This window comes from Diabrotica virgifera, chromosome 6 (genome assembly GCF_917563875.1).
Source record: "Diabrotica virgifera virgifera chromosome 6, PGI_DIABVI_V3a".
NCBI classification, from domain to species: domain Eukaryota; kingdom Metazoa; phylum Arthropoda; class Insecta; order Coleoptera; family Chrysomelidae; genus Diabrotica; species Diabrotica virgifera.
Window position 1 is genome coordinate 134,098,991 of NC_065448.1, and position 25,893 is coordinate 134,124,883.

At 32.9% G+C, this 25,893-nt stretch overlaps 1 protein-coding gene across 3 annotated transcripts in view; it reads right to left on the reverse strand.

Moving 5' to 3' along the window:
* Positions 1–25,893, reverse strand: part of LOC114334656 (dual oxidase maturation factor 1) — a 436,984-nt gene that overhangs the window by 37,125 nt on the left and 373,966 nt on the right. For all 3 annotated transcript variants that reach the window (XM_028284749.2, XM_028284748.1, XM_050652869.1), the window contains exon 5: positions 10,453–10,666. In XM_028284749.2, coding sequence (XP_028140550.1) covers positions 10,453–10,666 — 214 coding nt within the window. The remainder of the gene's footprint in view (positions 1–10,452; positions 10,667–25,893) is intronic.

Genomic DNA, 25,893 nt, shown 5'->3' on the forward strand with positions numbered 1-25,893 from the left:
TTCGTAAAATTGATAATAAAAAAGTTTTTCATGTGGTTCCTAGCTATGCAAACATACTGAATAAGAGCTTATGCATAAGAATTTTCAAATTGTAATGCCATATTCGGATTCAGCATAACCAAAAACAAAATAGAAACATATTTGATCAAAGTGAAATGATGAATTCAACGATATTATTAAAATTATTTATACTAAACAATTGTTATTGTTTTTTAAACCATTAATAAACAATTAGCGGCCAAATCTGCGAGTAGAACTTTTTACTTTAACATGTATATAAACTAACAAAAAAAGTTTTAGAAAAATATAAGCTTGTTTGAATTATTCCGAAACAATGCATGTTTTCGTTCTAATTGCACTCCCCTAAAAGCTTAAAAAAGAAAACTTAAAAAACAATTCCATTATTTACTATCTTTAATGGAAATTAACTATATGTAATTTCAGTTTAAAATACGCTTATTTTGACGTTTCGATTTCCACTTCGGAATACGTTCGCAAAATGCAAATTAAATAAATAATTTTGTTTTTTTTACTTGCCAACTAAAAAAATTCTTGTAATAAATTAATTTGATGTGCCTCATTTATATAACGTTTGTATTTACAATTTAGAAATATATTGTATGTTTAAAAAGTTAAAGATATTTTAGAAAAAAAAAACAATTATCCACCAGAACGTTACAACCGTCTAAAAAAAGATCTTGCAGTATCAAAAATAAATCTAACTCCAATACTAAAAACAATGTCATCGACTCAAACAATAGGCGAAGAAATAGAGCACTCAAACCGCCTAAACCTCTAACTTTTTTAAAGTAAGACGGATCGTTATGAAACCTTTTGCATTTGATTCGGGAAAGCTTCAGGAAGATTCTTGAACACTTGGCATGAGGGCAAATGAAACATTGTTGTATGCGGAAAATGCATTTTCCAAAGTACATCTCAAAGAGTTCAAAAAATAAAAATTCCCAACTCGGAAAATAATCACGGAAATGAGTTCAATTTTCATAATCGGGAGGTTTTTGAGGTTGCTGAATAGGAATATTGAGTCGGCGAAACTGTAAGGGATACCTGGTGTCCGGTATCCCGGTATGTACGTCGTTTCCTGGCGTTTTATAAAAATTGATTATGAAGATCGTTGAAACTTGTTATCCCGAGGTTTTTGAGGTCGCTGAACCAATATTACTTTGGCGATGCTTTACGAGGTACCTGGTGCCCGGTATCTACGCACGGTGTTTCGGAGTTGTGAATTTTTATTTTTGAACACTTTGTGATGTATGTACTCTGAAAAATGCATTTTCTGCCTACAACAGTGCAATTTTCATTTTTCCCTTATGCCAAGTGTTCAAGAATTTTTCTGAAGCTCTCCCGAATCGAATGCAAATGTTTCATAACGATCTGTTTTACTTTAAAAAAGTTAGAGGTGGAAAGCTTTATTTCCTCGCCTACAAATACTATAAAAAATATTTATATCCTTACCATACATTAATGGATTCTCCGAAGAAAATTTGTATTTTACAGCTTTGTGGATCAACTCGTATTCTACGAATGTGAATGAGTTTTAGTCTCATTTTAAAGCTTAGTAGCCCAGGGCGCATTTGTTTTGAGATGGACGTTGACAGGTGACTCAATTTTTTTTGCAGAAATTGCTTGAAAAGAACTCAAATAAGTTATCCTCCCACTCAAGATGGTCCGGAACATTGTTTAAATAATCAAAATGTTAAAATACGAAACGTTAATAAAAATAATTTTTTAATAATATTGTGGATTATTTCCCATTATAAATAGTTAAAAAAAGTCAAAATATGAAGGAAAAATTCGATTTTTTTATTGGTTTTTTGATTATAACTTTAAAACTGTTCATTTCTGAGAAAAGCTGTACTAACATAAAAGTTGCGTAATTAAATTTCCTACCATATGGAAGTGGTTAAAAATTTAACAAATAGTCACCATTGTTGCAAAATAGCAATAATTGCGAAAAAAAACCATATAAAAACAAGTATTCGCATTTTACGTTTTTTAACCATTTATGCGACACTTAGGACCTTCATATTTTACCCAGAAAAACTATATGATATATTAAAATAAAACTGTAAATTTCATTAAGATCGGTTTAATAGATTTTGCAAAATAAATTTTGCAATCCAGCTTTTGCAAAAAAAAATAATTTTTTCAAAATGTTACAGGACTGAAAATAAAGCAGATAGCACGTTAAAATTTTTTTTTGCTTATAGAAGTGTACTCTACCTTTCATTTGCAATTTGCAAAATTAAAATCGATTCATTACCACGGCGTCAGGAAATTTTTTAAATAAACATTAATTTTTGGTGCTACGCGCAGGACAGCGGTGTTTGATTCACACAAGTTGATTTCGACCAAAATTTCTTTGAATCTTTATCTAATATATTATTTTCTTACTCTATGTTTTGTTGTATTTTAATATTTTAATTCCACAAAAATCAAACAAATTTTATTATTGTTTGTTAAATATTGTTTAAACAATTGCATATGTTTAAAAATAATAAACTTTTATTCTCTAAGTTAAAATATATGAATAAAGAAAGTTTTTGCTAAAAAAAGTGTTATTTCAAAGGATAGAGTATGTGTTTTTATTTTGCAATAAACAAATTTATTTATTTATATCGAAATGTAATAAAAATTAAAATGTATCAATCATTATCAAAGGTCATTGGAATGCCCAATCAGAGCAAACTATCCGCTGTCCTGCGCGTAGCACCAATAGTTAATGTTTATTTAAAAAAATTCCTGACGCCGCGCCGTGGTGGTTAATTGATTTTAGTTTTGCAAATTGCAAATGAAAGGTACAATACACTTATATACGCAAAAAAAATTCAACTTACTATCTGCTTTATTTTCAGTCCTGTAACATTTTGAAAAAATGAATTTTTTTTGCGAAAGCTGGATTGCAAAATTTATTTTGCAAAATCTGTTGAACCGATCTTAATTAAATTTACAGTATTGTTTTACTGTATCAAAAAGTTTTTCTGGGTGAAATATGAAGGTTGAATGCGAATACGTAAAATGCGAATACTTGTTTTTGTACGGTTTTTTCGCAATTATTGCTATTTTGCAACAAGGGAGACTATTTTTTAAATTTTCATCTAATTTTATATTGTAGGACAATTTAATTACGCAACTTTTATGTCAGTACAACTTTTCTCAGAAATGAATACTTTTAAAGTTATAATCAAAAAACGAAGAAAAAAATTAAATTTTTCCTTCATTTTTTGACATTTTGAATATTTAAACAATGTTCCGGACCTTTTTGAGAGGGAGGATAACTCAAATATTATTATTTGAGTTATTTTTAAGCAATTTCTGCAAAAAAATGTGAGTCACCTCTCAACGTCCAAATGTACTAATATTTTTACAGATGCGCCCTGGTCTATAGTTCGTAGACTATCAAACAAAATTTGTTAAATATTGTTTGTTACTACATCTTTATTTGTATTAAAGTTATACCCGTTTAAAGTTATATATATTTTTTAAATTTGTAAATTAATTATTTTTATAAGGATTTTAAGCAAATTTTAAGCAATAAACATTTGATTTTATTTTTTAGCTATTTATTTAAACCCATTTAACTTTTTAAACAGAGGGTCTAAATAGCTAGGAGTAGCATTATAATAAAAGGTCTTGTAGAAGGAAAACGATGTATTTAAATTCTGGTGGATGAGGGGTTAAATACCCTTCTCATTTTTTATTAGCATACATTACTCATAAATTTTTTTGCAGCATATCTCGCTTGGTTTCAATGTAATCGACATTTATTATTGCTTATTTTAAAGGTCTCGTCAAGCACTATAAAAGGTATTGGTAGTATTTTACACTTAAAATCAACCGTTTCTCTGTTATTTCAAGTTGAATACACTGATTTGAGCATGTAAAACAAAAAAAAAAACACAAACCTCTTTCACCAACCATATCTCTTTTTGTATTACCTATAACTAGAAGATTTATGAAGGAACGCATCTCTTTGTCTTTTATAGCTACAAAAATATTTTTTCTACAACCGTGTTAAAAATGCAATTTTTAGCACTCCATACGAGTGTTAAAAATGCTACTTTAAGGCACTAGTGCTTTAAAAAAATTTTAAGGCACTGCAGTTCGTATTGACCGTATATGCCATTTTGATGTAATGTCAAAAAAATATAAAATTGGAATGTCAGTCAAGTTCAAGTAAAAGTTTTTGTAGATATTGTTCTGTAATTACGTTTGTAGAAAAAATATTGTATGATATGCGTGTTAAAAAGTACATTTTTAAGGCACTGATGTGAATTGCAGAACTCGCTATCGCTCATTCTGCAAACTTTCACATGCGTGCCTTAAACGTGTACTTTTAATACTTCATAAATATCTATTCATAAATAACTATTATATAGTTTTTTAGTTAAATACATAGTTTTTGCACGATTGATCATTTTTGACTGTTTACCGTGACAGATTTTACGTCAGTAGGTGACATTTACTAGAAACTCGACGGTAAGTCATCCAACTCGACGGTAAGTACTCCAACTCGACGGTAAGTAATTCACTTACCGTCGAGTTAAAAAATCTCTTAATTTTAATTTATTTTTTGAAAGAATAAAGAAAACTAACGAATTATTTATTAATATTGAAACTTATGGTACAATTTGTTAATTTTTCTCTTCAAATACGCGATCAAAGTTGAAAATTTGGAAATATCAATGCCATCATAAAGAAAAACGGTGGATTTAATCATTGTATATTCTGCCCAGAGGCTTCCAGGAGCTTTCAACTGCATATGTCTTTGAACGAGATATGCCAATAGAGTATTTTCTTCGATTCTTAAATTCTTGCCTTCGCACCATTTTTTAAAACTTTGGTAGGTATTTTGATAACGTATTTTGGATTTTTCGGGAATAATTGCGGAACACCCTTCTTCCCAAGCCCGTTCAATTTCTTCAAATTCACTTTCGCTCATATTTTAATTTATAATAATCAAAATTGTACTTAAAATTATTGACAACTAAATAAAAACTCAATTCTCCATTGCTGTTATGCACCCTAGTTACTACCTAACAACCAAAGTATCTATCTTGATAAAATGAATGAAACTAGTCAATATGACGAAAATGTTTAATTTTATAATTTATAATGGTATCAATCGTGCAAAAAACGTTATAAGCATGTCGAACGTTAAGGGTAACCGATCTCAGAAAATAATTGGAGTCGTCGCTCCGCTCCTCCTCCAAACAATTGTCTTCGATCGGTATAAAACCCTTACCGTTCTCCATACTTAATATACTATTTTAGCGTATTCGCAAAACACCGTTCGAAAAGGTATTACTTGCAATGAAAATCGCCAATTTTCAACCACGAATAACTCAAAAAGTAATGAGTTTTAAAAAAAATGTTACAACAGTTTTTGCTTAGAATTAGGTTCTATAGTCACTTCCGTGGTTATTTTAACAAAAATAATTTTGGAACCCTCAAGATAAAAGCCCACACCGTCATAGGGTAGACTTTGAGTTAGGAGATAAATAGAGGAAATCCGTACAGTAGGATAGTTTTTCATGAATAACTTAAACAATTTTAATTTTATAGAAAAAATCATTAAGAACAAAATTGTAGCTAATAAAAAAACAAAAAGAGAAAGACGTCGGAAAGACCTAAACCCCAATAATGACTGAGTTATCGCTCTTTAAAAGATGGTTATTTTCGAAGAACCTCGAAATGGAGAACTTTCAATCTCAAATAACTCGGATGTGGTTCAATTTTTTTGGGAAAACTTAAGAGACATCTTTTAAAGTTCATTAAGGACACCTTTCAAATGAGCTCTGATAAAAGTTTTTGTTAAGGTTAAGAACTGACTAACTCATGACGAAAATAAAGTCGCTCCCTGCATTTTTTTTTAAATGTAATAATTAAACCATCGTCATTACAATCCTAATAGAAATGAATAACTGCACATATCAGAGCTCACTTGAAAGGTTTTTAATGAACTTTAAAAGATATCTTCTAAATTTTTTCAAAAAATTTTAAGAAATTCTGGTCGTTTGAGATGGAAATTTAGAGAGATCCAATTTTGTTTCTAATTATCTTTTTTATAAAATTAATTTTTTTAGGTTATTCATAAAAAACGGTTATAAAACGTGAGATTTTTTAATTACAAATGCATAATTTCAATCGCTAATAACTTGGAAAGTATCAACTTTGCAAAAAAAGTTACTCAGAATTGGCCAATCTATCTACGTCCGTAGTTATTTTGATTGAAAAAATGTTCATTTCGTAGATGGGGTTGTTTTTACTTCCAGGGCAAAAGTTTGGTTCGGCATAAGGTAGATTTTGAAGAAGAGGGTCTTCTTCTTCAAGTGCCACTCCTAGCGGAGATTGGAAATCATCATGGACACTGCTACTTTGTTAGCAGCGCGCATAAAAAGTTCAATCGAACTACATCCGAACCATTCACGTAGATTGCGATGCCACGATATTTTTCTTCTTCCCACACTTCCCTTGCCTTTAATTTTGCCCTGCATGATAGTTCAAAAGTTCGTAATTTTCACCCTTCATAATGTGCCCCAAGTATTCCTTCTTTCTAGTTTTTATCTCATTTATAATTTCGCATTTTTGTCTAAAGTTTGAAGTACTTGGGTATTAGTGACGCCGTTCATCCATGATATTTTGAGAATGCTCCTATAGAACCACATCTCGAATGATTCGATGTTTTTTATTGTCGACTGTTTTAGCGTCCAAGCCAAGAAGAGGGTACTGAGCTTTAATCCAAATTTTCATTGAAATCGGTAATGATTCTCAAAATTCCACGGTATTACAGTTTTTTACCACTGATGACTGGTCTATTCTAGAATGTTTATTTTAATAAGTTACAGGGGTGAAAAAAGGAGAAAATTTAGTGTGATTTTTAATTTCAAATATCTCAGCCAAAACAAACTTTTTGTTTATTCTATGGGGACTTTCGGCCCTCGATAATAATATAATATTTCATTCTGCGTTAAAATTTTTCAAAAATATTTATTACTTTTCACAGAATTCGAAAAAAAAATGAATGCACTTAAATAGCATTTTTCCGAAATTTTGTTCCTACGCTCTTAATTAAAAGTAATGATAGAATAACTCAAAATGAACGTTCGTAGGTTTACATATTTTTGGCCAAGACATCGATATATTAGCACTCACTGAGGCGCAATATCGGCTGGCAACGAAAACGTACACGCGCGATAAAGCTTTGAAAAATACTTATTTTGCAACCATTTGGCACTAATTTGACAATAATTATTGTTGAAATAAAGTTTAGTAAATGCCATTTTCTTTGTTTTTTAAAGAACAAATTTTATTTGAAATATTTTCTTATCTCTTTTAATTTACGAGCTAGAGGCTAATAAACAATTTATCAACAATTAAATTGTTTATAAAAATTTTTTGACTACGTGGATCGGAATCTACCCTCTAAATTCGTTATCAGCAGCCAAAAATACATAAAAAATGCTGGCGCCTAGACTAAATTAAATGAATAAAAGAAAACAATCAAAGACAAGCGATTTTAAAATTTATTGTTAACGATTTTAAAAGTTAATATAAACTAACTGTAAGTATATATTCATTAGTATACAAATATGTCTTATCATACAGTGAAGACGTTTAGGTTGGAATAAACTCATTTTCTCGAGAACGGGCGATTTTGAAGAGAAACAGGTAGATTTTTATTTTTAAATTATGATTTTTTGGCATATATCATACTAGTGACGTAATGTTATCAATATGGGCGTGATGACGTAATCGATGATTTTTTTAATGAGAGTAGGAGTCGTGGGATAGCTCATTTGAAAAGCTATTTAATTCACCAAAAAAAATTATTAATTCAATTATTTGAGACAAAAAGAAGAATATATATTATGTAATACATTTAATTCTAATTTTCAAAATGCATTTTAGTGCTTTCAGAAAACAGACAGAGATGTTTATTTGAAAAGTTGCTACTCTGAACATTGAGTTTAAGCTAAAAGCAATGTTTATTTGTAAAATACACATTTTTGTTTGTTTTCTGACAGCAGTAAAATCTATTTTGAATTGAATATATTGCTTAAATTTTTCTGTTTGTGTCAATTACATCCTGTATAAATAATTATGTTAATAGTTATATTACTAAATGGAGGATTAAATACCCTTTCAAATGAGCTAGGACACGACTTCTATTCTCATTAAAACAATCATGGCTTACGTCATCACACAAAAAGTGTATGATATACATTCCAAAAAATCATAATTTAAAAATAAAAATTGACCTGTGTCGGGATTTATCACCAAAATCGCTTATTCTCGAGAAAATGAATTCATTCCCACCTAAACGTCCTCACTATATTATGTAGCATGATAATGTTTTACTTTTGAATACTTTTTATTTAGGTATAGATGAAGAATTTTCCTTTTTATTTAATTGTGTTAAAGGACCCCGAAACACTCATTATGGAAAAGTGGTCCCGGTCAAATTTAACAAAACTTTGGTCAATGATAGTTCTCAGTGAGTAGATTAAAAAAGTCCATGGCATCTAGGTCTGAAAAACTATTATTCCCGAGCTACGGCCTTCTGAAATTCTTAAATTCAGGTAATCGGTTTACGTCAAGTGCACTAGTTCACGGTCAAGTGAATGAAAATATCTATTATTTCAATAAGAGAGACTCATTTTCTTCATCCATATTTGCGTGTTGCACATGAATTCGTGGTTAAAATAGATGCATTGTATTTTAGTCTTCAGAAAATCTTCGAAAAGTACTCAAAAAACTGAAGAAGCGCGATAAAAAATGTGTTGCTACAGCGACATAAGAATTATCATGTTTTCATGGATGGTTCAGACTTATCCAATACCAGCACAGCTGCAGTAGCTGAGAATAGGGTAATTCCCCTCCCTCCGCATGTGCGCCCATATAAAAATTTTTAGGGGGGGCAGACGTGTAGACGTTGCACGTTACATTTTGTATACTTTGGATGACAATATGTAGTTTATAGCAACCAAAAAGCCAGGGAGGAACCGGGCCCCCCCTACCATGGGTATGGGCGTATATGTTCCCCCTGTAATACGGTCCAGAATTAAAGAAAAACATTGTGAATCATAAAAAAATATAATAGCTGACATGAAGCTGACTACAGACAGAAAAATTCAACCCAAATAATTCGACAGTTAGGAAAATTAAGGGAACTTATTGCACATGTTATTATCTAGGTCTTGTAGTTTGGGTTTATCTATTGTATGTATTTAGTGGTTGATGTTTTATTGGAAGTCGCCCCCTCTCCCAAGGCAAATGTTCCGTCACTGCTACTGAAGCGCCTTCAGAGGAACAATCACAATAAGTGCTGCTAGAGCAGAACAAGACATCTCACGTTTTCACGCATGCAGAATAGAGTGCCTCTAAAAATCATTAGATATGCCGACGAAGCAGTAGTTTTTGCAATTATCTTAAGTGATTTGCAAAGAATAGTCTTCAGCATATCAGATATGAGTAGATTAAATGGACTTGATCTCAATCCGAAAAAAAAACAAGTAGTTACATACATACATAGTAGTAGGTAAACGCGAAATATCATCATATTTCCAGTAAAACACCAACCCCAAAATGTATCAACTAGATAAACCAAACTACATAAAATACATAGGTAATAACATGTGCAATAAGTTCCCTTTATTTTCCTAACTGTCGAGTTAATTGGGTTGAATTTGTATGTCTGTAGTAAGTTGCATGTAAGCTAACATATTTCAACGTGTTAGAATCATGTTTAAACATTTTTTTCTTTAATTCTGGACCGTATTACGATGGGGATACCCCTATTCCCCCTAAGTCAGCCACTGTTCAGTAGTTTTCTAAAGATAAGGTGTAACTGCAGCTATGCTGGTATCGGATAAGTGAGATGCATTCATGGAAGCATGATAATTTTTATGTCACTCTAGCAGTACATTTTATATCGCACTTCTTCAGTTTTCTGAGGACTTTTCGGAGGTTTTCTGAAGACTAAAATACGATGCATCTATTTTTGACCACGAATTCATATGCAACACGCCAATATGAATGAAGAAAATAAGTCTGTTTTCTTTCAGTAATAGATATTTTCATTCACTTGACCGTGAATTAGTTCACTTTACGTAAACAGAATACCTGAATTTAAGAACTTCAGAAGGCTGTAGCTCGAGAATAATAGTTTTTCAGACTAAGGTGCCATGGACTTTTTTAATCTACTCACTGAGAACTATCATTGACCAAAGTTTCGTTAAATTTGACCGGGACCACTTTTCCATAAGGAGTGTTGCGGTCCTTTCTTTAGAAATAAATATCTGTACACGGCTGTATACAATAAAAATACGAAAATATGCTTGAATGTTTCAAAGATAGATTTTTTAGCTAAATTTATTTCACTTATAATAAATGATCAGAGATGAACAAATATGTCTGCATTTTTTAACTTACCAAAGCATGATTATGGCAAAATATCCTGCAGATCTGTACTGCCTACCCCATGCCAATCCTTCTTGTCCTGTAGTAAAGTATTCTGCTACAGTCAATATTGGAAAAGGCAGTCCCTTAATAATGGCTTCTTTAAAACTTGTTTGCATATGGTGCTCATCAACCCATAAAAATTTTTCGTTAAAATCTATATCACTCCAGTTTTTGCTGGAATTTGCTAAAAAATACAAATATACATAAATAGTAAATAAACACATACAACGGCATATAAAAAGTCTTTAAAGGCGTAGGCACAAAATTTCGGTTCCAATGCTTTTTAAATTCACTCATTTTATTCGAATCTTCAGAAAACTAATAAATATTTTTGAAAAATTAAACGCAGAATGCAAGATTAAATTATTAGCTAGGGCCGAAAGTCCCTTGGATTAAAAAAAATTTCTTTTGAATGAGACATTTGAAATCACACTAAATCTTATCTTTTTTTTTTTACCCATGTAACTTATTAAAATAAACATTTTAGAAGTTTTCAGGGACTTTCGGTCCTCAAAAACGTAATCTTCCATTTTGCGTTTAAATTTTTCAAAACTATTAATTGGTTTTCTGAGGATTCGAAAAAAAATTAATGCATTTAAAAAACATTGGAGCCGAAATTTGGCGCCTACCCACTTAATAATAAATAAATATTTTTTCAATCAAGTGTTTTCATTATACACATTAGTTTTGTTCTGATAGTTTGGAATGGAGATATTAGGAAAGGTTTCGCTGTATAATATTACATATTACAATAATAATTTAAATCGACAAAATCCTCAAATCCAGAGGACTGAAGAAATATGTAACTAAAAACAAATACTTTCATCTCTTGTCCTATCAATCACAGAAAATATTTCAAAGAAACGTCACGTTTTACAAAATTTCTGTGTAGACTGTCCCGACCTTACATAGGCCAAACCAATCGTTAAATCCAAAATAGGATTTATAAACATTTTTTCATTTCATTACAAGCCAGTAGCAAAACCCGAAGATCTAATGGTTGGAACAGATTTATACTTTCGAAGAAGTAAGTGAGTTCATATTTATATATTTATACGCTCACAAATCAATCAAATTAACACAATAACTGCAGAAATCAAACGTACATATCCAGCAAATAAGCATACTATGGATTAAAGAAACATTTAACATCAAACATAGTCACAAAAAGAACGAAAATATTGAGAAAAAAATATGAGATACTTTGTAAAATATATATTTAAAATTCGCTAAATAGGGGTTACATTACATCACAGGACGTTTTCGGTTTAAAAAATCCATCATCAGTGTTACTAAAAGCCAAAAAATAGCATGCCTGAGCCAATAAAATGTTTTGGGTAAAAACCCGTTAAATGTTGATAGTCAGTTGTTGTGTTATACTACATATTAATACAAATACTTAATAATGTTGCAAATATACCTGGATATTGCCCAGGGCAACCCAGAATTCTTCCAATGTGGTTGGAATTTGAGGATTAAAACCTCACATATTGAAGTTCAATGGTTTGAACCTCACCAATGAAAATAATACTTTAATAATGGTATTATTTTTTAAATTCGCTCAATAAAGACATACATTTTATAAACTAAGTATAAATCTATCGAGTTTTGCAGTTAATGTCTTGACGAAATCTTTAAATAATTTCAAAATTTCACCTTGTATTATTTATACCTACATAATACACTTTTTTGAGATGAGGCTGCGAAGTAGCTTCTAAGAATATAAAAATGACAGGGTGAATCACCCTGTATATTTAAATTTAGGTTTGCAAAGCGCCCATTTGAATTTGAAAGTTAACGTGCCCCAGTATTTGTTATAATTTTCTAAAATAAGAACATAAACAATTTTATTCCATAAGTGGTTTCCATTTTTAATAATCTCAAAATTTCACCCTGTATTATTCATAATACACGCTACATGATATAGTTCGTTGAAATTAGGTTATTAAGCAACTTTTAAAAATATAAAAATATATAGGGTGTTCCATTAAAATACAGTTTATGGACTCTTCTAGATTTGCATGAATCACCCTGTGAAGTTAAATTTATGATTAAGGCCATCGGTACATAATTCGCAAATATTTTACGGCTATCCCTACTTTTTCTGTCTTTACACGGCAAATTACGTGTAGTAAAATTCTCACTGGTATGGATATGTAATGTAAACATTACTACTTGACATATGGATACTCTTGGATAACTTTTACTTGTATAATTGCAAATTATTAATTCAGTTAACAAATATGATAATTTTTCACTAACTATGTATTCAGTGATGGTAATAATTGATATATTGTACAACAAAAACTAATATTCTATCGAGAAAAAAGGAAAAGTGTTAAAGTGATTTTTTAATAATATATTGTTACTATGGCACGCTTACAATTTTGAACATCTTTAACAACAAAATACTTGGATCACAGAACCTGATGTATTCTCTGCTTGGATCTTCCATAAACAATAAACAAAAAATAACTTTTTATTAAGTTCACGACTTAAATCAATTATTTATCAAATACACTATCAATATTAATTATTCAACAACTCAAAATATTCCCTATGCCATATCAATTATGTAAAATTGGCACTGTGTTGTCATCATATTCTATTTGACTCAGTGCGTTGTATGACAAAGATAGCGAATGTTCGATTTGGAAAATATCACCATGGACAGATCCGATTTTTTTCGAATCCTGAAAAAACTAATAAATATTTAAACGCACATAGAAAGACTACATTATTATCGAGGGCCGAAAGTCCCTTAGAATAAATAAAAAGTTTCTTTTGAATGAGATATTTGAAATTAAAAATCACACTACATTTTCTCTTAGCTTTTCACCCCTGTAACTTATTAAAATAAACATTACAGAAGTTTTCAGGGACTTTCGGCCCTCGGTAAGAATGTAATCTTTCATTCTGGGTTTTAATTTTTCAAAAATATTTATTATTTTTCTCAGGATTAAAAAAAATGAATCCTATTAAAATAGCACTGGAGCCAAAACTTTGTACCCATCCCCTTAAAAAGTGTACATTTTTATTTAAAAATCGATGCGTCTCAGCGTTTTTTATGATTTTTTGAAACAACGACAGAAATAATTTTATTCCATAAGTACCTTCCACACTGTATAGTGTACATTCTGCTGTGTACCCAGTGGCGTAGCGTAGTGGAGGTGAGCCGCCCCGGGCCACAAATTTATCGAAGACGGCAAATTTTAATATTAAAAATATTTTGTAAATATTTGAACCATTTTATATTTTTATCGCAACTACAAATTCGGACCGATTGAAAGAAGCACGGAATCTTTAAAATCAAAAGGAGAGACAAGACGGCTTACTAAGGAATGGTTTTACCGTACTTTAATTTACAGCGAAAAAGTTTTACGTACTTGGATAGCTTATTCTCCATCTAACGTATCATTATTTTGCTTTTGTTGTCGTTTATTTGAGAACGTAAATACACCGAATGGATCTAAATTTTGCTCAACTGATGGATTTTACTTGGTCGAAATTAAATCCTAAAAGTCACGAATCAAGTGCACTACACATCCAAAATTATTGCAAATGGAAGGAGTTGGAGAGCAAACTTCAAAAAGGACAGACTATTGACAAAAAAGAGCAAGACATAGTGGTAAAAGAGATAAAGAAATAGCAGGAAATTCTGATCCAGAATGTTTGATATTATAAAATTTCTAGCCAAACAAAATTTGGCGTTACGTGGACATATTATAGAAAACGACACCAGTACCAATAAACAAAACTTTTTAGAATTGGTTAATTTAATTGCAAAATTCGATCCCGTACTTCGTGAACATCTAGTAAGGTCTAAAATGTGTAGCAAAATTTCAATCACTTATATTATGTCACCACAAATACAAAACGAATTTATTGCCATTTTGGGAAATAATGTTCGCCAACATATCATCGGACAAATAAAATGGCTTAGTATTATTCAATTCAATTATATGCGATAGCACTCCAGATATTTCTCATAAAGATCAAACAAGTCAGGTATTAAGTTACGTAGTAATTGAAAACCAGCAAATAAAAGTAATGGAATCTTTCATAGATTTCAGTAAAACTAAAGACAAAACTTCTGAAGGAATTTCAAAGATAATTTTTTACACGATTCAAGCTGATGGCCTAGATATAAGCAACTGTAGAGGCCAAGTATATGGTAAGGCTGCTCTTATGGCTGAAAAGTATTGATGAGTTCAGCAAAGAATTCAAGAAATAAACCCTAAAGCTAAATTGGTACCTTGCTCAAATTATTTGTTAAACCTAGTTTGTTTACACGCTGCCTCAATTGAGGTGGATTCAGTAACTTTTTTCGGCACTTTAGAACGTAGCTATTCTTTTTTTTCCTCATCGACACATCGTTTGGAAGCGGAAGTTCTAAAAGCAGCTACAGGCAAAAGCTTCTTAAAAAGTGTTCAAGACACGCGGTGGAGTGCAAGAGGCGATGCCGTAAATGTGACATGGAATGATTACAACAAAGACATTCTCGTCATTTTGGAAAAACTGACAGCGGCAGGTGAAAGCTTAAACACTAAGACAGAGATGCAGGTGCGTTACTAGTTTCGATGCAGTCATTTTGGTTTCTTTGTTTTTTGGGCATGTGGTAACCGATGCTACATGAAGTGAAGTGAGTGATACAAAAAATATTTACAAACAAGGGGACTTGACATAAGATTGTGCCCTCAGAAAGTAAATGCTTTGCAGATAATATTGACAGAGAATTAATAAACGTGATTGTAAAACTTATGGTAGGGGAGCAAAGTATGCTAAATTTGCAGTCACTCGAGCGTTATTCAACCTATTGGGTTGTGATTATTAGGTCCTAAAACCAAAAAAAAAGTAAAATTTTCCATTTTAGTGGGGACTAATAATAATAAAGAATCCAAATCTTTAATAAAAATTTGGGGGTCCCATTTAAGATTTTAAAGTAACCCCCCACCCCACCTCCGTAGGAAGTCGTGTTTGGTACCATTCGATAGATTTTTCAAAAACATTTTGAAAGTGTATTTTGCAGTTTTTCGATCTGCTTCGCTTTTTTCTGTCGAATATTCGCTTTTTTGTGAAACTTTTTGACTCACCCATCTCCTTACGCCCCGCTCAAATTGTCAGATTTTTTAAATATACACTCTTCTGCATGTAATTAACTAACCTTATCTTAATCTGACAATTTTAAGTATTTTTAAGGATATATTTTTTTTCGGGCCCCCCTTACGAACTTTCCTGTGTTAAGAGCCAATATATGGTAGAGGTACATCTGCAGGGTACCAGGTTTCTCCCCTTATGATAATCTGACGCGCTCGAGTAACTGCAAAAATCCCCGCTTGGGCTACCCTACCATTAGATAAACTTTTTTATTTAAAATCTAACCTGTATAATGCAAAATAATGATGACTGCTCTCACCAAAAAGTTCTCTATAATTAATGTATGTAATGTATAGTAGGGGAACCCGGGGTGCAACGGGGTACCGGGGCAGAATGGGAAACCGACGTGATATTATCTACAAACGACATAGACGCGCTAATATCACACAAAACGCTTAGTTCGTCACGTCGAGTCGTATGAAGTAGTCGTTGTCAGTCTGGGAGTACGCATGGTTGGTGTTTTATCGGAGATCAAAGAAGAAACCTGTAAGTTCTAATTTTTTCGTTGTGTCGCTAGGTAATTATACTGTTTACTATTCTTTTTTTCGAAATTAACCTTACATGTTTGTTTCAATATACTTTTTTGCACGATTGATCATTTTTGACTGTTTACCGTGACAGATTTTACGTCAGTAGGTGACATTTACTAGCAACTCGACGGTAAGTAATCCAACTCGACGGTAAGTACTCCAACTCGACGGTAAGTAATTCACTTACCGTCGAGTTAAAAAATATCTTAATTTTAAATTTTTTTTGAAAGAATAAAGAAAACTAACGAATTATTTATTAATATTGAAGCTTATGGTACAATTTGTTAAATTATTTAATGAAATCCCACTTGTTTGGGCTGTGGTTTCACTTCTAACAGAAACTCCTGCAGAATCGCATACATTAGTAGTATTACTAGTATTGCACAATATTTTTTCGGCAAAATCTATTTTATTTTGAAGAGAATCTTCTACATAGCTTTCTGCCACTGTCGATGAACGCCAACCTCCATGACGCTTTAATCCGAGGACATCAACACCTTTATTAGCCAAAAGCGTTGCTGATGTCCTCCTGAACGAATGGCCAGTATAGTTCTCGGGATTAGGCAAATTTAAGAATTTGGCAATTTAAGAAGGCCAGCCCCCGATTGTCCCTTTCCCTATTACTTGACCACAACATTTTCCTTTGGCGTATCTTAAGAACAAATGATTTGATTTTACTTGTAATGGACGAAGTTTTATATACTTTTGCAGAATTTCTAAATATGGAATTTTATCGTCTGGTTTATTAACGACTGTAAAAGTACGCTGGATGTTCGTTTTTGTATTGGGTACTTTTACAATCATTAAACCATCGGTTTGTTGGATGTCATTCATAGTAATATTATATAATTCTTCTCTTCTACAGGCATCAGATATTCCCAATAGCATTGCGACCTACAAATTATGAAAAAATCTTCATTAGAGTATTTCTTTTACCTAAACTAGCTTATATTACCTTGTGAACTAGAAATTCTTCATCCGGTGCTTCCATCAGAAATTTTTCAAATTCCTCCCGTGTAAAAATGCTCGCTTTCTTAGGCCTATAGCCAACATTTTTTCTCTTCAAATACGCGATCAAAGTTGAAAACTTGGAAATATCAATGCCATCATAAAGAAAAACGGTGGATTTAATCATTGAATATTCTGCCCAGAGGCTTCTGGGAGCTTTCAACTGCATATGTCTTTGAACGAAATATGCCAATAGAGTATTTTTTTCGATTCTTAAATTCTTGCCTTCGCACCATTTTTTAAAACTTTGGTAGGTATTTTGATAACGGATTTTGGATTTTTCGGGAACAATTGCGGAACACCCTTCTTCCCAAGCCCGTTCAATTTCTTCAAATTCACTTTCGCTCATATTTTAATTTATAATAATCAAAATTGTACTTAAAATTATTGACAACTAAATAAAAACTCAATTCTCCATTGTTGTTATGCACCCTAGTTACTACCTAACAACCAAAGTATCTTGATAAAATGAATAAAACTAGTCAATATGACGAAAATGTTTAATTTTATAATTTATAATGGTATCAGTCGTTGTCTGGGGCACAATGGGTGGGGCACAATGGGGTTTACCCCATTCCGCCCCCGATTATATTATTTAGTATTAAAAATATTTTTCTTCTCGTATTTTCTCGTTTGAAATTCTCGTATTGATTATATTTTTTATTGATCGCAGATGGTACGTAACTACAAAAAGAAAACCACCCGGCAGTCGTGGTCTACCGATGTTATCAACGCTGGAGCGATATGTTCAGAAAAGACGGGATAATCCAGACGCTGTCATTAATAAAACGTCAGGAAAGTATAAAACTGTTTTCACTATCGAGCAAGAGAGTGAGCGTGTTTATCTAAAAGATATGCAAAAACAACTGTTCGGCATGACTATGAAAGAGTTTCGCCGACTAGTATACCAGCTAGCAGAAAAGAATAACTGCAAGAATAACTTCAACAGAACATCGGAAATGGCAGGAGAAGACTGGTGTAAAGGTTTTTTCAAACGCCACCCTGATTTCAGTTTAAGAAAACCCGAAGCAACTTCTGGAGCACGGGCTATGGGATTCAATAGAGTAGCAGTATCGAATTTTTTTAATCTGCTTAATTAAATTCTGGACAAGCACGAATTAGATGCCACTAGAATTTTTAACTGTGATGAAGCGGGTATTAGCGTGGTTCCCAAGCAGTTTTCGAAAATAATAGCTGTTAGAGGACAACGTCAAGTAGGTGTCTTAAGTTTTGCTAAAAGAGGCACCACTGTCACAGCCGAAATATGTTGCTCAGCTGCCGGATGTTACATGTCCCCAATGTTAATATTTCTGTGAAAAAAGAAACAACGTGAATTTGAAACAGGTCTCCAACCAGGAGGCTGGGCTGAAGTTAGCGATTCTGGTTGGATAACTGCAGAGATTTTCGTAAAATGGCTACAACAGTTCATTCTGTTTTCTAAAGCGACGAAAGAACACCCAGTTCTGTAACTTCTTGACGGGCATACGTCACACACACAAAAATTGGCCGCAATAGATCTAGCACGTGACAATGGTGTGTTAATATTGTGCTTCCCTCCTCATTGATTTCACAAAATTCAACCATTGGACGTTGCATTCGTGAAGCCCTTGAGCTTGTATTATGAGGATGAAATAAGGAAGTGGCTCAGGTCGCATCCAGGGAGAGTGGTTCAGCTTTTCGACATATCAACACTTTTTAGCCAATGGCTTTGAAAAATTTGGTATCTGGCCATCTAATATGAATAAATTCACCGATGATGACTTTCTACCATCAGCAACAACAGATATTCCCTTGGAAAATCCTGTTGGCAGTACAATCCAGGAAACATCGCCGGCTATGCCAGAGACAACTGACTCAACGCCAACTACACTAGTACAGAAGCATTTCTCCTCACCCCATGTTCATCCCACACCCGTAGTTGATAATACTGTCAAAAATAATCCATCCGTACCGACAATTGATGAAAATATTCCCCCACCAGTGAATGTCACTAAACCCGGATGTTCTTGGATGCCCGATTCCCCTGTTCGTACTAATGCCGACACACATTTTTCAATCACGTCGCCAAGAGACCTAATTCCGTTGCCAAAAGTTAATGCCGGAACTAAAAGAGCTGTAAAAAAGCATGGAAAGACTGCTGTCCTTACCGCCTCACCTTATAAGGTTGAACTGGAAGAATCTTTAAAAAAGATGCAAGCTATAAAGGAAGCTAAAAAGAAAAAAATTAAACAGAGATTAATGTTTAAAAATGATGAAAACAAACCCAGAGAAATAATTGAAACTCAACGAAAAACGAAAGAAAATAAGTACAAACAGGTTAAAACTAAGGCAAAAAACAAAAAATATCTGAAACTGAATCCGAAGATAGCGCAGAAGAAGAAGATACGGTCTGCTTGTATTGCCATGATTACTACTCTAATTCCAATGAAGGCTGGTGTTCTTGTAGCATTTGTAAGAAATGGGCACATCTAGCATGTGCTGGTTTAGATAGTGACGATGATGAAAGCGTTCTCGTCTGTGAACTTTGCCAGTGATATTATCTATAGTATGGGGCACCCCATTGTGCCCCGGGGGGTGGGGCAGAATGGGAAATTTCCCTTTATTTTTGTAATGCACATTTTTCTCAGAAACGTTTGTTTTTTATAACTTTAGCTATATTTTCCTTGTAAAGAAATAAATAAATAAACATAAGATTCGTCAAATGATGGTGTAGTTTCATTAAATATCTCACAAATTACTATCAAACTTAGGTACCCCGTTCCACCCCGGGTTCCCCTATACATTAAATTAAAATACCTAAATAAGAGGGCGGCAAAATTGTCGTCCGCCCCGGGCAGGCGACAGTCACGCTACACCCCTGTGTGTATCACTTTTAAAACGTTTTCAGTGACTCATTCACTGGCGGATCCAGGGGGTGTCACGGGGGTCATGACCCCCCCCATAATTGTAAACCCACGTATCCTAGGGTTGGTAAGACTAAGTGACCTTGAATCAGAGATAGGTAATTAAATCACCCTCAAGATCCATGACCCCCCCAAACAAAATTTCTGGATCCGCCACTGGACTCATTAGGCTAATTGTTCTGTAGTGTTCGCATGTTTTCGAATTTAATGTTTTTGCTGTAAATACGAAGGTCGACTTCAACCAGTTTTGGGGGATTTTTCAAGTTAGATCAATTTTATTTTGATTTATAGTTGTTATCCGTGTTACTCCTTGTTATCCGTTTCAGAAATTCTGCAACTCTGTTAGGTATATAGAGATAAATATAAATAGACTGAGCAGGATGTGCAAGCACGTAACGACACCATCTTTTTTTTAATGGGTTTTGTTTCACTCTTACACATAATAAAGCTGCGACAGTATGACAGTATCCTTTAAGTCGTCCTGCCTTAACATGCCTATACCCCCACTTAGTTTCTCGATAAAATGTGCTAGAAAAGGATAATACCAATGAATCCAAGAGATCTTGTTGTTCCGAAGCGCGGCCGGTATGCTCAATCTATTTATATTTGCGTCTATGGTCAGGTACTGCAGCTTAACCATCCTTTTAACATCCACCATTTGGTTTTTTTTTGTCCTATTCGATATTTCGTTTCGCTCCTTGCTTTGGAATACGACCAGTAAATGGGAAATCATATTTAGATTCTTAAATCGAGAGAATTTTAAAATTTAAATCATTTTAGTTTCTTAGCCTCACTGTTAGTTACTTGAGACGTAGGAACATTATTAATTTAAAAAAGCCATTTTTACAATCTAAAGAACCTTGATTTAATCTCATAAAACATGTGATATTTAAAATGTTGCTACCTTGGTATCCTTAAGCACCTCATTAAGAAGATATAAATTTGTTTTTTATGATTTGTTAATCTTTTACAGGTGGTTAATTATGCTTTAAAATAATACCATTTCCTATAATCTCCTCTGATACTGCGTATATAACAGTACGGTACGTAAAACGTTTCATCGGTACGGTTTTAATCCAATTTGAATTAGGTTTTTACGAGGGTATCTTCTTCTTCTTTATGTGCCGTCTTCTACCGAAGGTTGGCGACCATCAAACGATAGGTTTCTCTGTTTTGTGCCGCATGTATTATGTTCGCAGCTTCTGGTATTTGAAACCATTCTCTCAAGTTTCTTAGCCAGGATTTCTTCTTCCTGCCCAAACCTCTTCTACCTTCAATCTTGCCTTCGACGATAAGCTGTAGCAGACTGTACTTATCATTACGGAACACATGGCCCAGGTATGACGCTTTCCTCCTTTTAACAGTTGTTAACAATTCCAACTCTTTACCCATTCGTCTCAATACCTCTGTGTTGGTCACTCTGTCTGTCCAAGGAATTCTCAGTATGCGTCGATACAGCCACATTTCTAGAGCCGCCAACTTCTTTATAGTTGCTGCTGTTAACGTCCACCCTTCTACTCCGTAAAGTAGCGTAGAGAGTACATAGCATTTTGTGGCGCGCCATCGGAGGTTAACGCTAGGTTGCGGTTGCTTAAGAGCTTTCTCATTTTTATGAATTTGGATCTTGCTATTTCAATTCGGATCCTAATCTCTACGTCTGGGTCCCACTTATCATTTACTGTACATCCCAGATATTTAAATCGGTGTACTCTTTCAATACGTTCGGCTTCAATATTCAGGTCGATATGTTGAATGTTCTTTTTACTGATCACCATAAATTTAGTTTTCTTTCTATTGATCTTCAGTCCAAATTGGTTGCCAGTTGTATTTACTCTATTTAGCATCATCTGTAAATCTTCGATGTTATCGGCTAGTATAACAGTATCATCTGCATATCGAAAATTACTTATTGGTACGCCATTAATCTTGATGCCCTCATTGTACTCTTCTAGTGCCTCTAGAAATATTTGTTCCGTGTACACGTTGAAAAGCAGTGGCGAAAGAATACAGCCCTGTCTAACCCCCTTACGAGGGTATGCATTTACATAATGGAAATGAGGATACTGTGATAGGTGTTACCGTTGATTGATATATTGGATGTTACGCATATCCCACCGTAATTATATCAACAATGAAGATATCACTAAACTAATGGGTGTTGCGCCAATGGCAGCCATGTACGCTGTTGCTCCTGCTTGGCGGCGCTAGTGTAGTTAGGGGTCAACACATTTTGACATTTCTTTAAGCTTATATGGTAGTTTTATTTGAACTATTGCGATTTAATAAATTATTACAGAAAATACGGATCTAGGACTGATTGTGAGTTGAAAAGCGAAGTGAGAAGAAATGGGAGAATTACTGGAAAAAAGTTATTCACATGACAGGGAGGAAAAATACAAAATCTTTTGTAAAACTATTGAACCAAAATCTTTAAGCTCTAGCGCAACGTGTTGGGGTAAGAAATATGAAAAATGGCTATCCGTGCCTATGAGGAGGCAAACTAACCATGTCATTAGCTGTGGACTTTTAATTTCATTGGACCATCCCTTAATCTGCTTGTCCTGAAGGACTTGTGGATACACTAACTACTATGTTAGAAGTTAAGTGTTCCTATTCAATAACACATTCAGTGATTACTTTGGACAGTTTACCATACTTATAAATGAAAAATCAATAATTATGTTTGAAATGTAATTCAAATTACTATTATCAAGTAGATACTGGCTAAAGGTTCTGAACCAAGGCCACAATCAAAACAAAAAAAAAATAAAAAAATAAAAAAATAAAATAAAAAAAAAAAAAAAAAAAACGTAGATACAAACTCAGATGTTAGTCACTAGTCATGAGTTCTGTGATTTTATCATCTGGTCAACAAAAGGACATGATTTTTATAACCATTTATTTAATAAAAATAATGATTTAATTCATAAAAAAATAATAGCGAAAGCCAAAGAGTTTTTTGACAAATATGTTATGGTTTTAGCCTTGGCTGAAAAATACCATTTATAAACAATACGAATAATCTTAATGTGTATAAATTAAAAAAAAAATAAAAGACAAATAAATAGTAGGTACCTATCTATTTATGTTTTTGTAGTCGAATTCAGGGGCAATACGTAATCTGTTTCAACAAAATATTTATTGCAGATACGTGCATTTATTGTCGGCACATTTTTATCTGTTCTTATTACTACAATCCATTTTTTCTCATCAGATTACCTTTGGAAAAACTTTTTGTCCTGGTGATATTCTAGATGAGCACAAAGGTACATGACAACACTGAGGCATCATATTTTCACAAAGCGAAATAAATGCAACCTTTACTTAGAAATACATAGATTCGGACAGTTAGCGTGACCTCCCACTACATTAGCGCCATCTACGTTGAGCTCTCCAGATTAGCTGCCATTACAGACAAAATGCGCGAAAATCGACTAAGGTGGTAAGGACATGTAGCGCGTAACGACAAGAGTTCCGTGGCATGAATCAACAAGAGGGACACAAAGGATCCCGACCGCGAGAGCTACATAACAGGATCTACACACGTCCCGACCCGAGTACCTGTCACAGCAGAAATTCCCGACCTCCTTGTCGGGTTCAGCTCTACACATGTCCCAACCAAACTACCCGAAAAGGCGTTAGTATCCAACTACCTAGTGAATATTTCATTTATTTAAATTGCAGGCTAGATGTAATTTTTTATTCAGCATACCAATATTCAGTGCGCTGGAATAAGTGTTACCCCCGCCCCTTATTAACTTATTTCTTTTTAGCACATAAGCAAAACGACAGGTCGATTTTTAAAATAATTATCGTATATTATAACATCAATGTTTCGAGCTTCACGCAATCTCTCTTCAGGTGACAGGCATATCTTTGATTTTTTTAAATAGGAAAGTACATCATGTGACATCTCGTTGAAAAGCTTTTGAAATATTGATTACAAAAATGTATAATACATACTTTACTCCTGTTTGAGAGCCTAAGCGCAAAAATTTTGTCGAATTCTTTTTAAGCGCATTCATTTTTTTTTAATCCTAATAACGCAATACATATTATTGAAAAGTTTAAACGCAGAATTAAAGATTACATTATACGGAGGACTGAAAATCCCTTAGAATATTCAAAAAGTTTCTTTTAAATAATATATTTGAAATTAAAAATCAGACGAAATTATCTTTTTTTTTTTCACCTTTCTGACTCGTTAAAATCAACATTATAGAAGTCTTCAGGGACTTTCGACCCTCGAGAATACTGTAGTATTTCATTCTGCGTTTAAATAAAAAAAAATTATGAGTTTTCTCAGGATTCGAAAAAAATGAAAGCATTTAAAAAAAATTCGACCGAAATTTTGCACCTTCCCTCTCAAAAAGGATTAAAGTATTATAAATTTTTGTAATCAGTATTTCAAATGCTTTTAAAGGAGGTGTCACATGATGTATTTTCCCATTAAAAAAATCAAAGTTATACCTGCCACCTGAAGAGAGATCGTGTAAAGTTCGAAACATTGATGTTATAATATACTAAGATTATTTTAAAAATCGACCTGTCTGAGCGTTTTTCTTATTTGCTAAAAATAAATAAGTTAATAAGGGGGGGGGGGTAAGACTTATTCCAGTACACTGTACATTGTTCAGTGTAAGCTAGGGATGGGAAAAACCTAACGGTTTTAACGTAAAACCGGTTTTATTACTTCGGAATAACCGGTTTTACCGGTTGTTTTTTGTTCCGGTTATAACCGGTTTTTTCTTTTAAATTGAAAACCGGTTATTAGGTTTTTACGGTGATTACGATTAGGTTAGGCGTTATTTTGGATCCCACTCATAATTATTATTCTCAAGTAATTATTCCAAACAAAACCATAATTCAAATTTTATTTTATAAACACAGAAGCAAACTGAAAGTGCAAACTCACATCAGCCAGAAACAATTAAGTTTTATTATAATATTTCGTTGAAAAGGTATTGTAATCATAATATTTACATAAGAAGTGATCTGGTTGAAGTATACGTTTTTCTGATTACCAAAAATAATGTTCTGACTATGAATATCAAATTACCTATTACGAATACGAATCTCCAAGGGTTTCCCTACGTTTTCAAAACGATACACCCATACAGGAAGTATTAAATGAGTTAAAATGTACCTATTATACAAATATACAAACGTGTTAAAAGTAATACATGATAATTTTTTTTTGATGGTAGTAAAAATAAAAGATGAATTGCATTATCCAATTTATTTTTAAGTAAAATATTTATGTTGATATTACTTTTTTTGAATCCCATTTGACAGATGTATTTTGTAAATGTAACATTGTATCCTATTGGATTAAAAAAACCCGAAAAACGGTTTTTGGAAAAACCGGTTTTTTTGGCCGGTTATAACCGCCAGGTTAAACCGTAAGCAAAAAAACCGGTATAACCGAAAACCGGTGTTTTGTCAAAAACCGCCATCCCTAGTGTAAGCAATTTTTTTTTCATTTATAATTTTAATCTCGTGCATTTGTATGTTAATTGATACGGAAAGAGCGAAATAAACAACGTATTAGCAATATGGTAAATGGTATACGTAAAACTATAAAAAAAAGACTAAGGACTAAGTTTTCACTCTGATGGCATATAAAACAACATAATGTTACTCTACATCCCACCAAATTGAAAACAATGGGAACCTTCTCTGGTTACACCTCCGAGGCTTCTACAATTTGCAAGCCATACGGATGCTGAGACTAAGGAAGATGAGGGAATTTTACAATTTATAATTCACGTCCCATCTGCTCAGCGCGGTAAAGTTCCAACGAGAATGGTTCA